Here is a 25118-nt window from a genome sequence, read left to right as displayed (position 1 = left end):
CAAAATTCCAGAAAGTTCCAATAAAAAGGAAGGCTCGGGAGTAGTGGGCGGTGGTGAGGGCCATTCCATTCCCATGACATCCATAAGTTTTCTTTCATGCTCATTTCTTGTGGCTCCATCATCTAGTCCATTGTTACCAAATCTGGCCAGATATAGCTCAAATATGGCTGGATCTTGAATTTTTGGTCCAGCCAGATATGTCAGATTCAACTCAAATCTGGCTGGATAAAGATTTTTTGGACCAGCCAGATTTGTTAGATTTTTTCTCTTTTTTCTTTTCCATTACCCATTTTCTTAGTGTTGTACCACATACAACAATAATTTTCTTTTATACCAGACTTATCTTGATGCGTATGAAACACTTTGCACTTTGCTACAATCTCCAACCTCTTTTTTTCTTTTATAAACAATTCCTCATTTCTTACCTTGTAATTTATGTTTCTGTTTATTAAATATTTAGTAATTTTTAACATTTTGGTAATCTGCATCATTTATATTTTAATCCAGCTTTCTCTTATATTTATCCATCCAGTATTCATGTACCCTAGAGAAAACATTCTGTCCATAGAGATCTGCCTCACCATTCTAAATCTTAATGCAATACTACTCATCAAAAATCTCTTATATTTATCCATCCAGTATTCATGTACCCTAGAGAAAACATTCTGTCCATAGAGATCTGCCCCTCCATTCTAGATCTTAATGCAATACCACTCATCAAAACTATCTTTCAATGTCCAATGTTTTCTTGCTAATCATTTTCAAAATACTTTAATCTCACCTTCTACTTTCAACTAACCTTTTACGGTTTTACCTATTGCAAGGATGTCAGTTTGTTTAAATAACTACTTCCTTTGTAAATGTCTCTTATCCTGAACATGTCAACTTTTCTTTCTTTGAAACTAATTTCTTTGAATCTTACATCTTTAGAGTTCAAAAAGCCAATTGAACAGGTGAGTTATTTATGCCTGAAGATGTAACCATTTGCCTTCATCATTAGCAACAATTGAATCCTTGCCAAGCATCTTCATCAATCGAACCCCAACAAGTCGACACAATCTTTTCTTTAAATGCATATGTCAAACATTTTGTAAGTACTTTTTAAAGTTTAAATTGTTAATGCTCGAAGGACTACAAGTTGGATTATAAGATCTTCACTAAATTGATCAACCCAAGAGGTTGGGTTCAACTTTTTGCATTGATCTCTCCTTGAGAATAGGGACTTCAAGATCAATCTACACTCTTGAATTTATTGAGAATATAAATTTCTACAAGACATTGATGGATTGTTCCTCGAAACGAATTGGTCAAACTAATCATACATATTAATGAGAAGTATTGTTGGTTCACGTTTTATCATTTACCAAACATTAGAATAAAATATCCAAAGATACTCTACCCTCTCTTGAACAAAATCACTACGTGTGCCAAGATTGCGAGAAAGACCACACGGTGATTCCAAGGTTTATAAGTGTGAATGGGCGACTTTATGTTGGATAGCTTCCTTGGTTATGTATGCTGAAATACAAGGGGGACTTACGTAGAATGGTTCACAAGTTTAGGACTTAGACAAATTTGTCAATAAATGCTCTTTTCTTCTCTTTCTTTTTTTTTTGGATTTTCAGATTTTGGACTTCCTCAAAAAAGGATAAAAAGGATAAGGGTTCAAGAGGTCTATTCTACTCCTAGGAAACTTGAGAGACGGTATTGACTAGGTGAACTCAATAACCACACTTTGCTTCACCATGCTTAGGACAACTACACAAAGTGAGTGCAATCTTCAAGGGACGTGTTTATGATTTTCACATCATGAATAACTACCATCAAATCGAACAATATTCATCTAGATAGAAGTTAAGCATCCACAAAGTAAGCTCAAACTAACTTTACACAATGAACAAAAATCATCTATTCATCAAAAGTATGATCGGAGATTCACCACAAATCAATACTTATCAGATCTCGCATTCCATTTAACAACTCAAAAGAAAATTCTAATCTATTGTGTTGAAGAAATTGTAAACCATGCCAATCATTCAAATAAAAGAGATTACAAGGCCTAGAAGCACACAAGCAATGTATTATCCAAAATGACCTCTCGCAACAATTTATCAAAAACCTCACACTCTCCATATGAGAGGAGGAAACCTTATATAGGCACACAAAAGTTTTGAACGACCGAGATCAAATCAAGGGCCCAGATTGAAAGATCAAAACCGTAATTAGGGTTTCCCAAAACTCAATTAATTTAGACAAAAGAGATCAAGACAAGTGGCACAGTTGTTATTTTCACTGAAGTGGGCATCCAGTTTCCTTTCTGGAAGCTGCAAATTCAATGTATCTGGAAGCAAGGAGCTGAACCTCCTCCATGGTGACATGTGGCAAGCTGCTAATCAATCATGTCCACGTCATTAGTACATGTGGTGAGAGCACTCTCCCAGTTAGCGGCATGTGCTAAAAAGTTCTCATCAATGAGCAAGAAGCTCGAGACTCTGGTGAGATCATCTTTGAGAAATTTCCTTGAATCTTGGCCTTCAGATTCTCTACATGTATATGCTTCTCACGCACCTCATCCTGCCGCAGTACCTTGGTTGCCACAAGGAAAACCTTGTCCTAAATACCCTGAATGACCTTTTCTATCTCCACACACTTAGCTTCTAATTTCTTCAGAGATTCAACTCTGGTAGTCAAGGCAAAGTTCCAAGTGTTGAAGTCAAATATGTCACCAGGCTGAATAACCTTTCCATCAATTAAATCCTGCGGAGGAAGCCCTCTGATGGTCTTCAAGCACGGGATTATTTTGTTCTAAATGTCCTCAATATCCTCCCAAGCTTCAGATATATCCTAGATTCTGCTTAAGAGGGATGAGGTGGAGTCATATGCTAATACCAAATTCTTAACAAGTATATCAGCACGCTCTGAGGCATCAAAAGTCCATCCTTTGACTTCTCTGAAAGTGGTTCTCATATTCTCACAGTCTTTCATTGATTCATGTGGAAGGGGCATGGGTGGAGTAACTAGGACCTCCTCCCGATCAATAGGGTTTGTCAAGTGTTGGACATACCTCTTCCACTGCTCATTTTTAGCCTCTAGCTTCATTCTCTTATCAAATTCCTTGTTCAATCTCATCTTGAGGGTGTTACAGGAATCATCAAACTCCTGGACTTCTTGGAATTTGGTGGTTTTACCCAGACTTATGGTAGTGATCTCATATTCCTTAGGAGTGATACTATCCTGAGCTTTATCTACTTTTGACACTTCTACCTGAACAAATCTAAATCCTGCACTGCCCCTTTGGATCAAAGAAAACTTCTTGGTTGGCTTAGATGGTCTCTTTTCATCTGGCTTATTCAACTCAGCCAAGAGTGTTGTTGTATTATTTTTTTGATGAACTTCTTGAGGAACCATGGCTTTCATCCTCTCTTTCAACCAATCAAGGATGGTTGACTGTTCCATGTCGCTATCATCAAAATTATCTTCAACTCCTTTCGTTGCAGAGATTATGCCATCTAGGAATTCTCCTTTAGGTTTAGGGTTCTCTGCTTGTACAACTTTTGTGGGAATGGGCTCCTAAATTGATTCCTCAATAATGAGAGAAAAAAAATCCATCTCATTGCCTCCCATTTCACTATCCGGTTCTTATTCATCAATCAAAATTATGACTGTAGTCGTGGATGAGGCGCCGATAGTTGAATGGCCTTCATTAGACTTCTGCCACCTACTCACATCTTCTTCTCTAGCAACTTTCTTTCCCTTCACTCTTACTGAATTTTCAGTGGGCTCCTTCGTCTTCCTTGATCCAACACTTTCTGGTTTCCTTGGACCGCTAGATGTCACACCGTGATTAGAAGACATGGACTCATCAATCCCCATGAGATCATAAGTGAGGATGATATTCCTTGCTTTGAACTCTTTTGTTTTCTAAATTGCCCACCACTTAGAATATTCAATCACGGGCCTCATCAGATCACCCAAATTAGATCTTTCAGAATCTGTCTCGTCAACCAGGGTAAGAGGCTCAGTCTTCAAGTTGGCATAGTGTGGTTGTTCGTATTCATTTTCTTCCTCAAGTTGATTTGCCACTCAGAAGACTTCAAATGACCTGATCAAATTCAATGGGATTCTAGACCAGAATCTCTTCCTTATCTCAAAGTTGTCAATAGCGCTGGCCCAATAATCTTCAAGGTCTGGCCTATGCTCAAACTTCACTCCATCAACCATTCCCATTTGGTGAAAAGGATCAAAATAGCTCCTTGCTTGATACTGCAGAAATGGGTACCACTGAATCTCTTTGTCGGCATGTGTGGCAGCCTGGGATGATGGACAAGACTCTAATCCTTTTCCAACATTAAGAGGAAAAGACGCTTCTGTCTTTTGCTTTCCTCTCTGCACAATCATAAAAGTCTCCAATTGCCTTATTACCTCAAGTAAAACCATCCTGTTTGTGAGAAACATGGGCAACTTGTATGGGGATCCGACGAATCCTTGGATTTGCAAATATGTGAACTTGGGGTATTGGATATACCAATATCCAAATCTGCTCATCAAATCCTTCGACTCCTGAGAGAGTCGCTGATGAAGGCCTCCCTGAAGGGTTCTTGAAATATGCATGAGAAACGCATCATTAACCCTCTTAAAATGAAATTTTTATTCCAGGTGCAACTGTGGGTAGCAGTCATTAACAACAAACTGGTTCTCCTTGTTTTCCACTACGCCTCTACACACTAGGCCTCTGTGTCTATGTGTTCTGGCCATGGAATAGATCAAGTAGGAACTCATGTAAAATGTTCTATTCTTCTCTAGGTTCTTAAGTTCATAATCCAAGTTATCACTGATGATCCTAGCTCATTGATCATTTTCACGCCAACTGTAATTTCATGGATAAAGTAGTACATCCATGGCTCGAAGGGAGCACTTTGTTGGCTGCCCATAACACTATTCAACAAGACAATAAGGTTGCCATATTCTTCCTTGAAATAGGGTCTGAGAAGGGTCTTATGCATCTTTGACACACTCTTCCTTGGCTTCTCCAACCATGAGTGATTGATGTTAGCTTCATGCTTGTTGATGTGTGTTTTATGCACATAACATTCATAATAAAATACCAAAGTAATTTCCCCTCTCTTGAACAAAATCACCTCAAATGCTAAGGATAAGATCAACTAAAATGATTCCAAGGTTTCTACAGTCAGGTTTTGACGAGTGAGTAACTCAATGGTCGATGTGAATTGTTGTTTTCAGTTGGGGACTTACACAATTGTTCGAATTAACTTCATTTATCATGATATGGAATGGGTGTGCTGGTAACTTAGGATATCGCAATGTAGTTCTGGACTCAAGACTTACTAAAAAATGGCAAAAAGGAATAGGGTTCAAGAAATCTATTCTAAGCCTAGGAATGTAGGAAATGATGAACAAATTTAGTGGAATCAAACTAGGCAAGGTCTCACCATCAAATCAAACAGATTTTGACATGAGCTTAGTGCGATCATCTAGGGTATACTTCATAGATTTTCAAACTATTAACACCAAGCATTGAAACCATCCAAGTTGATGAATAACGATGGATATGTAATAATTGATGTTAAGTTTGCATAAATTTCCAGTTGACCATGCAAGGCGCACTTACAATCAGCAAGAGGCTAGTGGTATGGATTCATACATTCCACACAAATATACTCAACAATTCTTTCATTCAATCTAACAAACATTGAAAGCAAATTCTAATCTAACTTGGAGGAATTGAGGACGTTGAATGCAAAACAACACTTGAAAAACAAAATCACCATCAAATCGAACAATGATTTATATTCAAAAGTTGGAGCATATACCAACAATTCTACAAAAACTCTCTCTTACAAATGAGAGGAAATGAGGTATATATAGTCTCATAAAAAATGGATGGCCAAGATTAAAACTAAATCAAGGGCCAAGATTATGTCAACAAAACCCTAGAATTGCCCTAATTAGGGTTTACATAAAAAATAGAGCCACCAACATATGGCCCAATAGAAAGACACCTAGTCATCAAATAGGGAATCTTCTAGAAGATTTTGTCCTGCATCTCTCTCTCTCCTAGCATACTCCAAGAATCTAGCTAATACAAAATCTAACTCCTCCATGGAAATATTGGGTAAGGTATCCTGCTGTAAATCAATCACATCCAATGCATTCGAGCAAGCATCCAAAGTGTTCTCCCAATCTGGCATGAGCTTCTGCGAATTATGAACATGAATCAACAAAGAGACCAAATCATCTATCTGACTCTTCTTCAAAGAGTCCAATTGATTGAAATACATGAATTTAATTTTGTCTCTTAATTCTGCTAAGTGTAAACCACTGGCCTCATTGACATCAACCCCCAATAACTCCTCAATTGAGGCAAGGATCTTCAACTGAATATCATGAATTGATCCTTCCATCTCTGCACAACTCAATTGTGCGCTCTCATAAGTTGATTTCTTTATGGCTAATGAACAATACCAGCCATGGAAATCGTATCTATCTCCATTGTGCACAACATTCTCCCTGACCAATGTGGACTTAGGAATCCTCTTCAAAGCTTTGAGGTGTGGAATAGTCTTCTCTTGAATAGGTCAGAATTCTTCCCAAACTCCCTCCAAATACTGTATTCTGAATATGAGCCATGTTGTCCTATCAAATGCCTGGACAAACTGAGTAAGGAAATCATCCGCCTATCTCTTTGTATTTCCAATCCATTTCTCCACCTCCAAGAGTGTATCTCTCACTGGCTCATAATGTGAACGTAGTCCACGATCAATTGAAATAGGGGAAATAAGGGTGAGATTCTCATGCCTTATTCCTGCAATGTACTCTCTAAGTCTGATATTCTCTTCTTCGTACTTCTCTCTTTTCTCTATCTCTCTATCCAATCTCGCATTGATTGCCTTGAGGTTATCACCAACCTCCTGAAATTCTTGCTCTCTTGTAGTACGGCCAAGGGCAACTGAAGTAATCTGAGAATCCATGGCAGTAGCAATGTCCAATGTCACACCTCCAATAGGAACAACCACCTGCGCAATCCGCATTCTTGTCTCATCTCTAGCTATGTGTGACAAAATCTCAGCTCTCTTAGGTTCTTTCTCCTTATTGCTTCTAGCTAAGTAGTCATCAATAGGTTGTGCCTCTATCATTTTCTTACTTTTCTCCATACTCTTCATCAGCCAATCAGGAATAGCGGCCATCTCCATACCATCATCGATACACATATCTCAATCAAGCCCTCTCAATGTCGTGATAACATCATCATCATCATCAAGATTATCCTTGGTCAAATCATATACATTCTTTCCCAAACTAACCTCTAAAAGGACAGTAGGGGATCCCAACTAATCATCATCCTCATTAGGTGGAGCAGATGTCGCTGTGGCATGTAAATCTTGAATATTCTCTGGTAGTATCACTGTGTTGGAACATTGCTCAGTCCCCTTGTTTTGTTTTGGCACTTCAACTTCCTTGATTGATGAGACACTGAGGGGTGGTGAAGGAATGATAGTCTTTTGCTTCTTCTTCTTCTTAACCTCCTCAATCTTCTTCCCTCTAGCCTTGACTTCTCCTGGTGTGTTCTTCCTCCGTTTGGGAGCTTGACTCTCGTCATCCGCATGAATCCTAATATCACTGATAGTCCTCTGATCATCCTCGGAAGCGGAATCTTCTTGTTTCATCTTTTCATAAGTGAAGACAACACCCATATCAACTAATTTAGTCATCTGAATATCCACCCATGCTCGGGAGAAACTCAAGACCTCTCTCATCAATATGTTCAGATCTATTTCTTCTGGTTCTGACCAATTAGGCTTCTTCACTTTGTTTTCATATTGTGGATGCATATGATCCCTATCATCTAACACTTGGCTAGGAATGAGGAAAAGTCCACACTTCCTCATGAAATCCACTAACATTTTGGACCACATTCTTCTCTTTACTGCCTGCTCATCCATAAGGTTGGCCCAATAATCTTCTATGTCTACCTTGTGGATGAACTTTTCTCCCCAAATCCTTCCAACTTTCTTATTTGGATCAAACCTTTCTCTTCTCTTGTATATTGCAAATCGATAGAATGCAAGTTCCTCACTTGTTGTGTTGGCTGCTAAGGTGGATTGGCAAACCTCCAATGTGTTCCCAACTGAAATAGGAAATGGCATGCCCGTTCTGTGCTTTTCCTTCTGGATAGAATCAAACTCCAAAAGTTGTCTCACCACTTCCAACAAGATCACTCTATCAAAAGGATACTAATGCAAAGTGGGCAACTAGAAGGTAAGAAGACCCAAAATCACCCCTCTATGCCTTGTTTAAGGCCTATTACAACCCCACAACTAGGGTTCTACACACACCAATGCAACCAGTCACCTACTGCACTTTCTAAGGAGGGTTTGGACTGTTTGACAGCCAAGTTCACTCACCCTAGCCTTCCAACCAAGTTTGGAAGTCTCCTTTTTGCACCCGGGTCAAGAAACCCCTATTTAGGCCTAATCCTAGTAGCCCTGCCAGACCGGTATTTCCCAAATCATTCAAAATTATCCCAAAACACTCCAGGAACAAATTACACATTCGAATACCCTTTTGGGCTTTACATCCAATCCCAAGAGATTGAGGTTTGACTTTGCTCCAGCACCCCTAAGCACCTAGAGAGTTTGCAGACCCAATAGGCCTAATTAGGCATGTTTTCCAAAGCAACTACTTGAAGATGGGGTTGCAGAACCAAACTCACCACTTGGACATGTTCCTTAGGCTTCTAATAGATCAAATCCACCGTTAGACCGGTCACCAAATACTCCCTAGTGACTTTTTGTTCGTTCCTCCTTGTAGGCTAGACTAAACACATTGTCTTGTTTAGCCTAGGTTTTGGTGGTAACCACACCAACCCTCACTTCCAGATTCCACCATTTGGGAATCTCAGTGTACACACCCTCAACCTGCATTTCCCAAAAGGCCATTGAACTCCTCAATGGGATTTGCAAGTTAGGGTCATGTCTTGATGAAACCCTATGAACCGGGTCTTAGAATGACAATTTTTGGCAAACTGCCTACCACTCGCTCCAAACTCTATCAATTGGAGTCAGATCACTGCATTCGACCCTGCACTCACACCACAATCCAACAAATTCAAACATCCATGCAAGTAAATCCTTTGTCAGATCGTACAATACGGAAAACAATGGAAATTGGGTAAAATCTAAGTTTTCTTGTTATTCAAACCACCAAATCTTTACATGCTTCATCCAACACCAACATGCATGATCTCCTAGGCACAAATAGGGCTTTCCCCAACGGCTACAACTCTTTTCCAATTGGTTATGGCCATTGGAACCTCTTTTCCCAATCGGTGGAAAATGTTGCTTAGCAACTTTTGCAACTTTTGACAATTTTGCATTTTTGACACTTTTGACATGCCAACGTCCCTAATGAACTTTTTAGACCTATCCTAGGCCTAAAACAACTCAAGACAACTTATCAACATGCCTCCTACACTACATGAACCTCATGACCCAATTTGGTCTCTAGGTTTATAAATGACCTTAGAGCCAATTGGCCGTACAAATGGGTTCTTTATTACATCCAAAGGATCCAAACTGATCCAACACATCATCCTAGGATCTAAGACCACCTATCCAACACACAAACAACAAAAGAAATCCAAAACCAAGAGGGTGCCTTGCACCAGATACCTAGGAAGCCTATAGGGTTCGGATTGAAATCCATGAATCCTAAGGTATGTATGTGAAAGTGGGAAACTGTATATACCACGATCCATATTCCTCTATCAGCTCGGTTGCCTCCTTGGACAACATTTTGAATACATCATTCACTCTCTTATAATCTACAATTTGATGCATGTTCAGCTGTGGATAGCACTCATAACTCCTAAATTGTCCTTGTCCATTCCCGACTTCACCTCTGCATATCAATCCCTTGTATATAACAAATCGTGCAAGCAACTACACCAAATAAGAAGTCATGGCGAATGACCTAGATCGCTCCACATTCCTTAGCTAAAAATCCAGATTGTCACTTATGAATCTATGATTTTAGACCAATTTATCAATGTTCCTTTCAGACAATCCTGGATGAAATAGAACATCCATCAATCGTATATTGCACCCTGCGGCATCCCCATCACTCGTTTAAGCAGGAATACTAAATCACTATATTCCTCTTTGAAGTTTGTGCACATGAGTGTCTTGGGAGCGTTGGAATGATGAGTCCTAGGCTCGATCATCCACTCCTTGTTCACTACGGTTTTGCACGCATCCATCTTCTTATATCAGTCTTCATATTCATCCTTAGTTATATCTTTCATGTCCATCCCACGTGGAATTCCAAACACCTCAGCGATCGCATCCTCAACAAGGTAGGCAATGATGGCACCCTTAGGAGTCTTGATCATTCGAGAGCGAGGATCATAACATCGTGGACACTCCGGGATAAGCTCACTGCACTGTATGGATTGCGGAAATCTAGCGGCCTAATAAATGCCACTCTTCATAATGTTCACATAAGCTGGGGGAGGAATTTGGCTCCCAATTCCGAACATACGCTGTCACATCTGGCTCATATTTAGGAAATGCATGTTCGTGTCTATAACCTCCTTCCATCTGGATGACATCTTGGATTCTGGATAGAATCCAGTCTCAACTATCTTCTGTTGTTCTCTCATTTCCTTGAGTCCAGACTTCAACATCGTACCTGTACGAAGCTAGAAGTTAGAACTTCGGAAAATATTCCTAACAGAAATTCTGATTTCCTAATGATTTAGACAAATTTGGGTATGGAAATTAGAAAAATAATCCACTCTCAATAGATTTTAACAATAGAATGCAAAATGTGACAAGGTTGGGGTATAAAACCCTCATGAAATTCATTAAAATCAATAATTTTCAGACCAAAGTCTGAAAACACCTCCCTATACTTAGAAATTATATTCAAATTAGAGTGCAAAGGAGTATACAGGATCAAACAATGACTAAGGAAAGGTGTGAAAGGTTATGTTTTCGCACAAACTTATGTCTGAAGACACCTTCTGAGGTCAACAATGGCTATCAGTAAATCTGAAGACAACCTGCAACTTCACAAATTAATCTCTAAAAACATGTTGAAATCACCCAAATGTGCACAAACTTGATGAAAATCGACTTCAATGGTGAAAACAATCAATCTCGGGAATGTAAGTATGGCCGGTAAAAAGAATATTTTCTGAGGACAAGTCTGAAAATGAATTGTTTCAGACTTACCAGCAACTTGCAAAGTAGTAAAAATCCCTGAAATTGATCAAAAACGCCTTCCAAACAAGATCGCCAAAAATGACAAGTGGCTGGAAATGGAGATTTTCTGAGGACAGCCGCCTATCAATGGAGTTTCAGACCTGCAACAACTCAAAAAAGCTCCGAAAATTGACTGAAAACGCCTCCAATCAGCCTCTAGGCAAAATCACCTTAGGTGGAAATCAGCTCGGAACAATGTGTGAAGTCTGAAAATCGAGTTTCCAGCCAACAATGGAGGTAGAAAATCTTCAGCAATGGTGGATATATCAGGTCTGAAAACAATTACCAGCAACTCCCAACAACGGCACCACCACCCAAGGAGGAAGAAATCACCAAAAATGGAGGTAAAACCTCCCCAAAACAAAATCGCCTTCCTCCAAAAATGACGCCACTTCCAAAAAAATCGCCGAAGTCTGAAAAATGAAGCTTCAACACACTCCAATGGCAGCCAATAAAAATCGCCTTGGGCTGGAAATGAGGAAAAACGAGCAACAAAACAATCTTCAACCCAATGTGTCAACTTGACACTTCACCAAAATTCACCAGCTAGAGGAAAAATCGCTTTAGCAAGCACACACATGGCAAATATAATAATATAATAATTCTGGCCTCCTCCTTTTAAACTTGTTTTCACCTTGAACTTTCACCACACGCGTAATGTGGGATAAAAAACTTGTACTTATACTTGCCTGGGAAAAAACTGATTTGCTTCTAGAAGGTAGAATCATTAAATGCTCATTGCAAATCATTTATTAATTGTTTTTTTATTTTTAAATAATCGTTTGTACTTTGTATAAACAATTAAATTTGGGGCCACTTTATTGAAAGATTTTAAAATTAAGATAAAAAATGACCAACAAGGGAAAATCGATTTTAATTGGGATAAAAATCCCAACAAAATCATTAATTATCCCCTTTGGGGAAAATCGCCCCAAGTAGGGATAAAAATCCCTATCAAAAATTTCATCAACTTGCACAAAAATGGGTCCAAGGGAAAATCGATTTGGGTCTGGAATCAAAATTTCAACTTAAACTTCATCACGTAGCACAAAAATCTTCCTAGGGGAAAATCAACCCTAGTCTGGATAGTCATCCAGACACAAAAATCATCAAAATATCTCCAGTGGAAATTCGCCTAGGGTCTGGAATGATTATCAGCATACAAATCCACAAAATCCCGTCACAAAAGTCTTGGTGGAAAATCGATCCATGTATGGAATCATCATAAAAGTCATCTGTAACCTTATCCACACTCCCAGTGGAAAAATGAAGGTAGTCAGGAAAAATCCCAACGCTTAGTCAAATTCTCGATCATCTGGTGGACAATCGATCCTAGTATGGATTCTGAATGGGGAAAAAACAGGGCATGTCTGGATTCCAAGGGAAATCCATGTCTCGTCTGGATTTTGAGTGGGGAAAATCATGGGTAGTTAGGAATATTAAGGGAAAAGCACCTCTAGTGTGGAATTTTGACCTTTTAACCCTTAGAATATGGATTTTCATCCGAAAATGATCATTTTTCCACTCAAAATCGCTAGGAAACATCAAAACTCAATAAAACCCATCCGGACTTGGGCAAATTCACCAAAAATTTGAGCGAAACACAAGGAAACCTATCGGGATAAAGTGCAAAATCAACTTTAATAACTTCCTAGGAGCGAGAAAACAACTCCAAAAGGTCCTGAAACACCTCAGCACTTTAAAATTACCGACGTGGACGTTCAAAAACATGTTAACGCTCAAAAGGTTTACACTAAGACAAAAATTAGGATCATTTAAAATCTCAACTTTACGTGCTTGATCCTTAACTTCAAAAACCCTAAACGACAATAGGCATGATCAAAATTCTGAGACTCGGGCACGAGAAACTCAAAATTGCCTATTATGCTGCCAAAACCCTAAACTAACCAACGCGGAAAGTAGGAAAAGAGGGGGTCCCCGTTTGCAATGGGGCGATGTGTGAAAAGGTCACAACAATACTCTTTTGTATTGTCTTCATATAGTTTGGTTGCCTCCTCTTTGGTCATATAAACTTTGTTGTGGTAGTCGGGGATACAAAAGGCCTCTCTTATTGCCACTTCTCCTATATTGGCGAGCACTCTAGCATCAGGGGCTACAATCTCTCTATCCACAGGGTTGTAGTGTTTAGATCACTCAACGATTACCTCATTACACTGGACTGCTAGAAGACCCTGTTTGCAATGGGGCGATGTGTGAAAAGGTCACAACAATACTCTTTTGTATTGTCTTCATATAGTTTGGTTGCCTCCTCTTTGGTCATATAAACTTTGTTGTGGTAGTCGGGGATACAAAAGGCCTCTCTTATTGCCACTTCTCCTATATTGGCGAGCACTCTAGCATCAAGGACTACAATCTCTCTATCCACAGGGTTGTAGTGTTTAGATCACTCAACGATTACCTCATTACACTGGACTGCTAGAAGAAAATCAGCAGCTTGCACAATTCCGTTTCTCATCATTCTCCGAACAATCGGAGTGGGTAACTGTGTGTTTGTGCCATGCATTCTCTTCTTTAACTCAAGAAGGTTGATGTGTCCAAGGTTGGTGTCTCCAACCTACTTCCACTTTGAGTTCATCTTGGATTCCGGGGGGGAATCCTTGTCTACCTAATACTTCATTTGAAATTCAAATCTGCAAAAATTAAAGAAGATTGAATTAAAACCTTCATTTTGAGTATGAATTTGGAAGTTTTAGCAGCTAAGTAAATTCTGATTTTTCACTTTTTCCAACACTTTGCATTTTTAAGGGATTTTTAACACTCAGATATTCTTTAAAAACCTTAAGAAAGCCCTGAAATACAACCCAATTTGGAAACCTTGGGTTTGATTTTGATCAAAATCAGATTTGAGAATGAGAAACTAAGTCAAAAACTTGACTAAGTATGCATCAATATCTAGTTCAAGGGGCAGAAAATAAGAAAGAATGGAAGGAATTCGTAGAAGATTAGTTCTTTCTCTTGAAAAATATTGAAAAAATCAAGTTAGGAAACCTGATAATCTATCCTTGAAACCAAATTTCACCTTCAGAAAAGATGAGAAAGAAGGGCAAATGCTGCTTGTGATGAAAAATCAGAGGTTGCATTTTGAAATGTTGTGAAAATAATCCTCAAAACTGTCAAAATCCTCTTGAAATCTTCTAAATCTTGTTAAAAACCTTCAAAACCTTCTCAAATGTCTCTCTCAAGTTCGAACTCTATTCTGAATGAATGAGATAATGAAAGTCTATTTGTATAAAAACCTCACGAAGTTCGAACTTCCAATTTAGAAACACAGAAATTCTTTCTTGGTTTGCTTCTAATTGCTCTTTAGTCTTTCGAGTTCCAAAAGAGAGTTTCTATTTTGATTTCAAGTTGAGTTGGAATCCTTTTGGCAAGTTCGAATTGTGAATTTAGGTCCAAGAGAAAGTTTCTATTTTGATTTCCAGCAATAGACTAGAGTTGGAATCAAAGTAAAATTCAATAAGAAATGAATATCAAGTGACTGATTTCAATGAACACAGGTTTACTCATGTGCTGGAAAACATGGCTGACTTCAATCAGACACGAAGTTACTTATTAATGCTGAAACACATGACTGACTTGAATCAAGATAATAATGCTTGGATGCGACCTAAATAGATATATTATCCTGAAGTCCATAGATATGCTTTCCCACTTCTAATTAAAAATAGGCAAAGGATGTAACAATTCTGCAAAAAAGATATACTCCACTTTGTTTTGTTGACAAATGATGCATTCTTTAATATTCTTGAGGATATTTTCTTGAAGTGCCTTCCAAAAAAAATCTCACTTTAATGTCTAAATGTTTTGTAATATCCTTAATGCCATGCTTATGGTGTATCGTGGAAGACTCTCAAGATCTTCTCCATTATGTTGGATTCTAGAGTTAAGAAATCCTATTCTTGTAGAGAATGAGACCATCTATCACTAGATACCTATCATTCTTCACATAGTTTGCAAACTCTGTAAGTACTCTCCGAGTTGCCGAGTACTCTCTTTTTTTTTTTGCTGGGTGAGTTTTCACAAATTTAACTCTCGCATTTTTATAGACACAAAAAAACATGGGTAAAAATGTCGATGTAGGTAAAATGCTGGTTGAAATGCATTTTTCACATGTTGTTTTTGCTATAAAACCATGCATTTTCTCTTTCAAGATATCAACTTTCAATTTAATACATTTTGTAATTGAATTTTATAAAAAAAAAAATGTTTCTTTAAGAGATTTTGATTTTTAGTACTTTCTAAGTTGCCAAGTTTTTGTCAAGTATTTGCCGAGTTGAAAATTTTGGGCTCGTCGAGTACTCTCTGAGTCTGAGTCTGGGAACTATGCTTCATTATCCCATAAGGGAATTGGTAGCAAATTCATTTTTAACATATTCTGCCATAATTGTAGTCTTCCAATCAGCAAAAATAATAGAAATGCAATAGGCTTTCTAGAAAGTGCATTAGCAACTACATTATTTTTCCCTTTCCTCTGTCAATATCATAAGCATCACAATCATAAGCTTTAAGCTTCCTTGCCCACTTTTGTCATCTATCATTCAAAGAATCAAATCTCATTGACCAACAAAAACAAATTAGGTGGTTAGGATGTCTTCAACACAAATCTCCCACAAACTAGATATTGTCTATACTTTTCCAAAGCATGGATAACGGCCAGCATCTATTATCATAGAGAGCGAATCATTTTTCTGATTCTATCAACTTCATGCTTTCAAATTCTATGGAATGTCGCTTCTATATTAATCGAGCTCTAATTACTTCCTCTAAAGCATTATATTCTACAAAAAATAGAAAAAAAATAAATCTAGAATAACAAGTACAAGCCATATATATGTATATGTATATGTATGTATGTATGTATGTATGTATGTATGTATATGTATATACATGCATTCACGCATGACCCAAAAGTAGCTAATGTAATTGTTAAGCCAAAAGAGATAGCCAAGAACTCAAAGTGCCCAAACTGACACTTGAATGTTGTTTTGTACACATCCTCATTCCTTACACAAATCTAATGGTAACCTAATATCAAATCAATCTATAAAAAAATGCACAACTCCATGTAAATCATGAATTAGCTAATCAATCATGGAAATGGGATACCTTTTTTCAATAGTATTCTTGTTCAATACTCTATAATCAATACACATACATATGGCACCACCATTTTTCTTCACAAGAACCACTAATGAGCCTGGTTCCAACTCTACAATATGTTGGAATACCCTATCAAGTGGTAGTCCTAAAGACAAATCACTAAACACCGCACTATGCTTATCCAAAATAGATTGAATGTCAACATGATGGGATTTTTATCTATGGATGAAGTTGTGGTTTTCAACAAACAGTGGACTTCCTAGGCTACTTGCCCTCTCCTCAAAGATTTTTCCATCCTCTTTGTTGAAACCAAAGTTGCTGGAAACTCCTTTTTCCCTCCCCGGAAACGCGTTTCCCCGTATCCGTTCCCGTTTTTGAAATGGATATGTATCCGATACAGCCCAAATACACGTCAAATATTGTACCCACGCATGCCCAAAAATACTTGATTTCCAACCATGCTAAATACTAATGTGATTTGATTTTTAAACAAAATTGACGTAAATCTTCCTAAATTTAATTTTAAAAAAGTTCATTAACGCATTTAAAAAAAATATATATGGTATTAACAAAACCTACACCAAATGAGAAAGACAAATGAAATGTTTTTCTATTTCAATGACCCATTTTTTGGGTTATCTTCCAATGCAACTCTTCTATTTTTGCATATTGTAAAATGTTAAATCTACTAATCATTATTTATGTAGCAATTGTGTGTCTATATTGCTTTTGAAGTAATGAAAATCTCCTCGAATAACTCAGAAAATTGTGTTAAATATATGTATATGTGTTTTTTTATGAATGACGTCTCCAGCCATATCCATATTGGGGGTCTTAAAAAATAGCTGTATCCGTATCCGATACCGTATCCGTGTCCATGCAACTTTGGTTGAAACAACTCTTGAGGCTCCATTTGTAATGCCTCGAAGCACTACCACCTTTCCTCTTAAATTCAATTTCAGCTCCGTGATTTGATAGATCTAAGTACATTCCCCAAGTGAATGTAATCACTGCACCCCTAAGACCATGCCAGTCTCTCTCAAGCCCACTATATAGAAATCATCACAGCCTCCTATGTTTACTCAGTGAGATGTCAAGTTGTATGCTCTTAGTGCAAGGGATGGTAAAATCATCTACTAGCCATTAAGTCCTTCAAAATCCTATATTCCCGGTCCTTTCTTGACCACCAATCTCTCATCAATAAAGTTGCAAGTTACCCCACTATTAATCAACACTATATTTTTTACCCTTACAGAATTCCACAAACTCTAAAAGGATCATATTTAAAAACGCTAGAAAGCATGGCAAGGGTGCCTCCTAAAGTTTTGTATTCATCTTTTCCTTCAAATTCTTGTTGTTCATCTCCAATTTCTAGCTTAGGTTTCCCTGATTATGATTCTGCATCTAATATCACCTCTATGTAATGTGCATATCCATGATCAAGACAGGTGTGACAAAGCTCCCATGACTCCTTCCAAGAGAAGTTAGAACAATTTCCTTCTCCTGAGCTCATTCTTGGTTTCTTCTTCTTTACTTGTTCTTTGTGGCAAGTCTTTTTGATAAGAAACTCCATTTTGAAATAATTTCTTTACTGCCCCAAGGTGGTGTCTTAGATATTGAAGTTTCCAAATTTAAATCTCTCTTAATAGCTTCCTACAAAGATGGAGAATCAGAGGCTTTTACCAAAGCTTGATAGGTTTACTTATTCCTTGCACGAATAGAACAACGAGTCTTCTCTCTAACACATTAGGAACTATAACTAATAATATTTCAAATTTTGCACCATAGTTGTCTACTATTCTAATTACTTAAGCTGAGACAATTCCCTAAAGTGAATCTCTGGATCGTTCCTGTCAAATCCTTTTGTCAATCTTTGGATGAATTCTTCCAATGTGGAAATAGAGTTATGTCCTTGAATAATCATCATGTGATACCACCACTTGTGTGCTATTCCTCCCAAGTGAAGGGTAGCCAACTTAATTGCCTATTCTTCATTCAAAGATTCGGTGAGAAGTAGGTATCCAACTTCTGCAACCAAGATCTAATAGAACATTTGTTGGACACATCATATGTAGGAATCGTAATCTTACTGAGACAATGTTGGATGTCTTTGTGGGCCTAGTCATGTTGAAATTTCCTTCCTCTCTTTGATCCATTCTTCATCCTTAGATCACGTAACTCTTGAAAAATCATCTCATCACATATTGCCCGACTTAGATCATTATATTCATCATGATATGCTATAAAGACATCTCATTCTTGATGATAGGGCTTTTCCTCTTCTAGATGCTTCTCTTCTCTCTATAAAAATTTTCTCAAAAGGTCTTGGAAGGGGAATTGATTGAAGTCCAATTGTTAGCTGAAAAGCTTCCTTCTCCTTCTTTAGCCTTACTTTGATTCATATTGTACAAGACTCATACTAGCTCTGCCAAGGACTATCTCATTGTTCTCTGGTTTGTCCTTGTCAATTCTCTCTGACTTTGACCAATGAATTCATGCAAATAATTCATTTCATCTCTAGGTGTTTTTTCTTTGTCCCCCATGACTTCCATATTTGTTTTTGGTGACTAAACCTTCCTTCTCTATTTGGTGATACCTAAATTCTCCTTCATTAGCATGCATGTGTTATAAATATAAAAATCTGAATCAAACTATTACTTTTTCATCCTACAAGCTGGAAAGATCACAACTGTAATACCAGTGCAATGCCCCTTTCCGATATTCTATAAACTCTACAAAAGATTGTGATTCTTTTTACAATACTGGAATATTAATTAAATAGTGAATAGTAGCATACAATGCTAATATAGATACAAATTGAGCAACATAGATATTCACTATTGAAAACCATTTTACATATAATATTCAGCAAAATACAAAGAAAAAAAAAATCATAAAATGGTCAGCAAAACCCCCAAAGTATATTCATAATAAACAGCATCAAATGAACTTACAAATGCTGTTACTAGTATTTGAACCTTTGGTATTATACTGTTGATTATGATGAATACCGCAACTACAGAAATAAGCCATAGCTATAGGTGAAGGTACAACAGTCTTAAATGGGTGCAATGTGGAGTTTAAGCTGGTATGACAGGCTCAAATTTGTACAGTAGAAATTAATCCTCCACCAATTGATTAATTTTTGCTATGAACAACAAATGCCATAAGATATTATGATATTAAATTTAACCCTTTAATCAACACAAAGTCTGCAACTTCGTAATATACATCCCTATTTTTTTTAATTTTCACCAATTGAAAATAAGTTACAATGCAATGTCCTTTCCACTTTTTGATCACCCAGATCCTGAGATGGGCAAGGTGAGAACATACGGTGTTCAAGACTATACGCTTAATTAGAATGCAACAACTGAAAGGAAAATGCACTAGTCAGCAAGCCAGCCAATCCCACTTATTTTGTGGAGTGCTTATGCAATACTGAAAGAAAGAACACTACACACTTATTCAGTGGGGTGCGATACAAATCATCCATTTATTCAGTGGGAAACTAAGGGCACTTCCACTTATTCAGTGGGAAAGCAAATAGGGTACTTCCACTTAATTAGTGGGAAAGCATAATACAAATGTAACCACTTGATCAATGGGATAAGTACATACCATCAATGAGCAATAATCAAACCCACTAGCAGTACTACCATCCAATGTTTACAATATAAAGTGCATTGAAACAATAGCTCTTCGGCAATATAGCCATCTGAAGTATTACAAGGTTGGTTCATATGCATTATAAACACCATATAAGAGGAATAACTGCTGATATAAAGTGCTAGTAATAAAAGAACTGTTGTAAAACCCCCAAAAAGCCAAGATTCATGAATAAACCAACCTAAAAATGACACAACAGCAATATACCTTATATGAGTGATGTGGAATATGCTGGTGTAGGTCTCATAATTCTCTGAAAACATGCCGCAAGAGGTCTGGACAGCAAAAAAGACTCCCAGAAATCTCCACCAACTCACACCCAACACACCAAACATGAACACAAACTAATACATCTCCTCAAACAGCCCCAAACTTCACCATAGTTCACTAGAAGAAAGATATACACACTAATAATTGCAATCAGCCATGTTGCATGTCTATCATGGCACTGATAGAGTAGGTACACATACTATGATGTCAACGGTGACCAGATATAGGTACACTGGTACAGTAATTTTTTCCCCTTGGGTACAGTATATATATACAAAAAAAAAATTAAATTTAAAGAAATATACAGAATTGTAAAACTAAATACATTTGATAGTATGATACTTCATCATTGGTCAATGCCAAATGCCAGAATGGTAGTGATAAAGATGATTAAATTCTAATTGATAGTTCAAAATTTCAATATTATGTCATGTAATATGATATATATCTGTATCAGTTACCCTTCAAAATGCCAAAATGAGAAACAAGAGCGATGAGAGCAAAATGATTTTTGTATTGGATAAAATGATACTTTTAGAGACATTTTAGGGGTTTTGGATGCAAAAAGAAGTAAAAAAGTATTTTTTTTGTTACTTTTTGGCACTCAGTGCCTTTGGGTACCCTGGGTACATACCTTGTGCATACCCAGGCATACCCCCATGCAAACCCGTACCCAGATGTACCTGGTACGAGCGCTGGAAGCCTTAAGGGCATAGCTGATAACTTGGCATAAAACCACAAAATACCAATGCCAAACAGCTTGGAAAGTGATTAGAGGTCTTGATGCCTCCAGAAAGAAAGAAAAAAGACCCAAAACCTGAGCACTTTACCCCCAGAAAGGTTCACGTCCCCTCCTTAGCCATGATACAGCCTATACTATGTTGTATGATTAGCTCCGTAGAAAATATTTGCATCCAGCACTCAAGTTAGCCTATAATGGAGGAATAAAGGTATCCACAAATAGCAGAATGAAGACCAAGACAATAAAGATTTTACTGGAAAATGGGTACAGCAAGCAAGGTTGTACACCCAACTAAAACGCCCTCAGAATCACCCCACCACATTAAAAATTCTTCAGCAAATCTTCCCAAACCATAATAGAATCTGCAAGTTCAAAAGACATTAAAAACGTCCATATATGAAACCCAAAATGTGAAACCAGTGATTCGTAGATGAAATCACATTAACTAGTTAGGGGGGGTTTTGTCCTCAAAAGATTTTGGAACAACTCAGCTTCAATCGACAGCGAAAACAAATATCATCTCATGGCTAACCTCACAAATAAGCTCTCATCCTCCTTTTATAACTTCTTGAGAAAAAAATAACCAATTTTAAAATAAAATTCCTCTTTTTCTCCAAAATGACCTCTTTGAAAATAAATAATATTTCAATGTGCAAAAAGGCCCCCAAGGCTAAGCATACAACTTTGAAACACTTATAACAACTTTTCTAATGAATTATTACACTAAGCTGTCATTTTAATATTTTGATATTACACAACTTAAGTGAATTATTAATTTAACTTACACAAGTTGCAAAAAGCACTGAAATGACATAGAAATCAAATTCTAACCATACCAACACAATACTAAAGAATTAGTACAAAGATCAAAAACAACTTTCTGAAAATAGCAAACTCCAAGAAGTTTGGAGATCTCCCAAAAAAGTCAAAAATGAACTCTAAAAACATTAAGTGGCTTCCCACCATCGATTGAACTCAATGCCATGATCAACAACTCTGCTAAACTGAACCTGTGCTCTCCAAGAACTCTAGAGTTCCCCTTTGTTCACCAATTACCCTTTGGAAGAACTAGGAAACTACGCTAATTGTTCAGAAATCAATTTTGCTTAAAATGGGGACATTACAAACTTGATCTAAAATCTTCAACACAAAGAAATCTTCAAATACCAAACTAGAAATGGAATAAACTTCAATCTTCCAACACAAATATGATTTCAAAATGAAACCACCTCCAATGGACGAGAATTTTGCATCCTCCAGTCCCCACTGAAAACCAAGAGGGTTTTTATCCTCCAATTTACTGCACACCAAAGGTTTTCATCACCAAGTGAGAAGATAAACACAAACGCTCAAGCCCTAAAAAGGGTCTGAATCCAACAAACAACGGGTGATTTCCTTTTGAGCAATTTTCTTCCTTTTATATGTTCCTTTTTGGCCCCTTTAATTTGAATTTCTTTTTCCCTTCAAAAATTTCCTCCACCAATGTTTCAAAAACAAGCCATACGTCTCCTATTTATTTTAATTCTGAAAAGCGGATATGACAAGCATTTCAAAAAAACTATGGACCAATTTGGTCCAAACAAGATTTACAATCATATAATCAGCATCACATCATGATCATCATCACAATATACACATTAGCATGCAAATCAATATTTGTTATTCTGGCCTCATTCTCACCAAGAGTTCGGGAGGGCCAGTTACAGATCCACATTCAACTGCTCTAACACCATATAAAGATAAGTGGAGAAAATAATAACATTAAAAATACCTTTATTTATAAAGATGTTACAAATAAACAACTCATATGAGTTCTAGAGTCTCAAGAAACCTCTCCATTCAAATGTTGACTCGTACACTTTACGAAGGAAAAGATAATCCCTAGCCACCTAACCACCTCACCAACTAAATGCAAAGTCAATTTATTAAGTAATATAGGTTTCGTTTAAAATATTAAAAACATAACCTTTATGAACCTGTAAAGTAGTTTTTCAATCGATAACCTAATAACTGCTTTAGCAATTGAAAACACAAATCCAGGAAAAGGATGAGAGACAAGAATGTACCCATCATAGCCTCTGCAGATCCAAAATGTAGAGACAATGAAGCCAGACGTTTCGTAAAAGCAGCTACCCTTTGCATGTCATGTTGTCTGACTTCACATAGCATTATTTGTAATGCTTCTGAAAGTGCTTGCCCATGACTGTCCCTGCCAACAGATGCCACATCATAAATTTTGGCCTTGTACTAAAATCATGATTTTAAGTAACACTTGCAAAAAGTAAATGTTCAAGGACAAAAACATCAAGGCAGAAACCTCTCAGGCTTGCATTCAAGCAGTATATTATAGAGTTGTACAAAGAACTCCCGAAGATCTATATTTAATGCATCAAGGTTGCTTCGAACTATCTTGAATGCTACAATGCAGCATCTAAGACGTTCAAGAACTGTCAACTCCAATTGACTTGAAACTCCACTATTTGTTTTCGAAGTAGTCTCTCCAGATGCAAGTCTTTGAAGAAATCGTAGAAGATCCCCCATAAAATCGACATTGATCAAATGTGAAAACCTTCCTAGTCCATCCAAGCAAGGCACTAGAAGTGGATGTTTCCCAGACCCAAAATCCGAAAGTTCACGCCTTGGGGGATTGTAAGACCTGAAAACACAACATAAAACTGTCAGTCCGTGAACTTAGAGGCAACAATGCTTTATTCTAAAAATAAATATGCTTTCTTATTCAACAACTTGTCAGGACATCATATTTGATTACAAATGAATACCCAAAATGCACTCACCTATCTGTTTGTGGCTCTATACTGCATTTCAGAATGCGAAAATAAGTCTTAAAGACTGCAGCAATTGTCTGTGTCTGCATTCTTCTGCGTTCCACAGTATCTGGTGCTGAAGAGGCTGCTCTAAAATCTGCCTCCACCTTCATCAGGTACAGAAAATGAGGCAAAGAAAACACAGAAGTTATGAACAAAGAATATTAATCTATTGAAAAGATTTTACAGATACATTCTCATTTCAAATAATATCTATTTAATAAGAGACAAATAAAACATGGGTCAAGAGAAAACCTCTTCTCTCAACTTTGAAGCCAACTGGCGCTTCTTTACTTTGTTCTCACTCTTTTCTGGCCCACTTGACTTTAAGTCGTTATTTTTCTCCTTAGCTCGGCGATTATTCTTTGAATTTAATTGAGATTCCTGGAATCTTCCAAGACCTTCATCAAAAGATAGTGACGAAAAAACCTAATGAAACAATGACAAAGGAAAACTGTCAACTGCATACCATCAAATTCATATTCAAGCAAAATAGAATATATGTATACTAGTCAAGCATGGTGATATGCTCAATAAACATTCCAAGTCTTAAGATGCACATAACCAAACTGCAAAAAGACAGCATGAAACAAAATACTATTGAACATTAACCAAAGTCACTATAACAAACTGAAATTGCAAATGCAGTACGGCTAACTGTCAAATTACCACCTACGAAAATTCTGTAAATGGGCCATGCCTGTCAATTCTTAAATCCATTTTCCCTAATAGGAAAACGTGTATGTACAAAAAGAAACAAATAAATTATATTATTGTTGACATAGATCATTAAAGGTGTAAAAATCATATTATAAAGAGTAAATAAAATAGAGTTTAACCCATGAATTGTAAAAAATAGATTTTTGTTGTTTATAACTTTATATTCATATTACTGATTACATAGGCAAATATTCATTTAACTTTCTAAAAGGGCAGTCACCGAATAGTTGTCTAACTCTGAGATAAAAGATTAGTTAAGTGAAAGTCTATGAAGTAGCTGAGATCAAAATTTATTAGACAGAGATCCAGCTATTGTTAGTAATTTAGTAAAAGTGGAAGCCATTTTGAAGTGATCGAAGACTTTCATTGTGATTGAGGTGAGGAGTTTTCTAGGGGTAGTTCAATATTTGAAAAAACTTATCAAATCATATTCCACAGTTGCAATGCTTTATATTCCCTGATGGCAATTGGTAAGTCTTTTATATGGGG

The 25118-nt window shown here is 37.1% G+C and overlaps 1 protein-coding gene across 3 annotated transcripts in view; it reads right to left on the bottom strand.

Moving 5' to 3' along the window:
- The window catches only part of LOC131031118 (nucleolar complex-associated protein 3), a 99646-nt gene that overhangs the window by 5065 nt on the left and 69463 nt on the right, over positions 1-25118 (bottom strand). For all 3 annotated transcript variants that reach the window (XM_057962155.2, XM_057962154.2, XM_057962156.2), the window contains 4 exons: positions 24165-24338; positions 23880-24016; positions 23402-23740; positions 23151-23293 (listed from right to left, as the gene is read on the bottom strand). In XM_057962155.2, the coding sequence (XP_057818138.2) occupies positions 23151-23293; positions 23402-23740; positions 23880-24016; positions 24165-24338 (793 nt within the window). The remainder of the gene's footprint in view (positions 1-23150; positions 23294-23401; positions 23741-23879; positions 24017-24164; positions 24339-25118) is intronic.

This window comes from Cryptomeria japonica, chromosome 7 (genome assembly GCF_030272615.1).
Source record: "Cryptomeria japonica chromosome 7, Sugi_1.0, whole genome shotgun sequence".
NCBI lineage: Eukaryota > Viridiplantae > Streptophyta > Pinopsida > Cupressales > Cupressaceae > Cryptomeria > Cryptomeria japonica.
The sequence above is the reverse complement of the archived record's forward strand: the minus strand, read 5'-3'. Positions and strand labels throughout refer to the sequence as shown.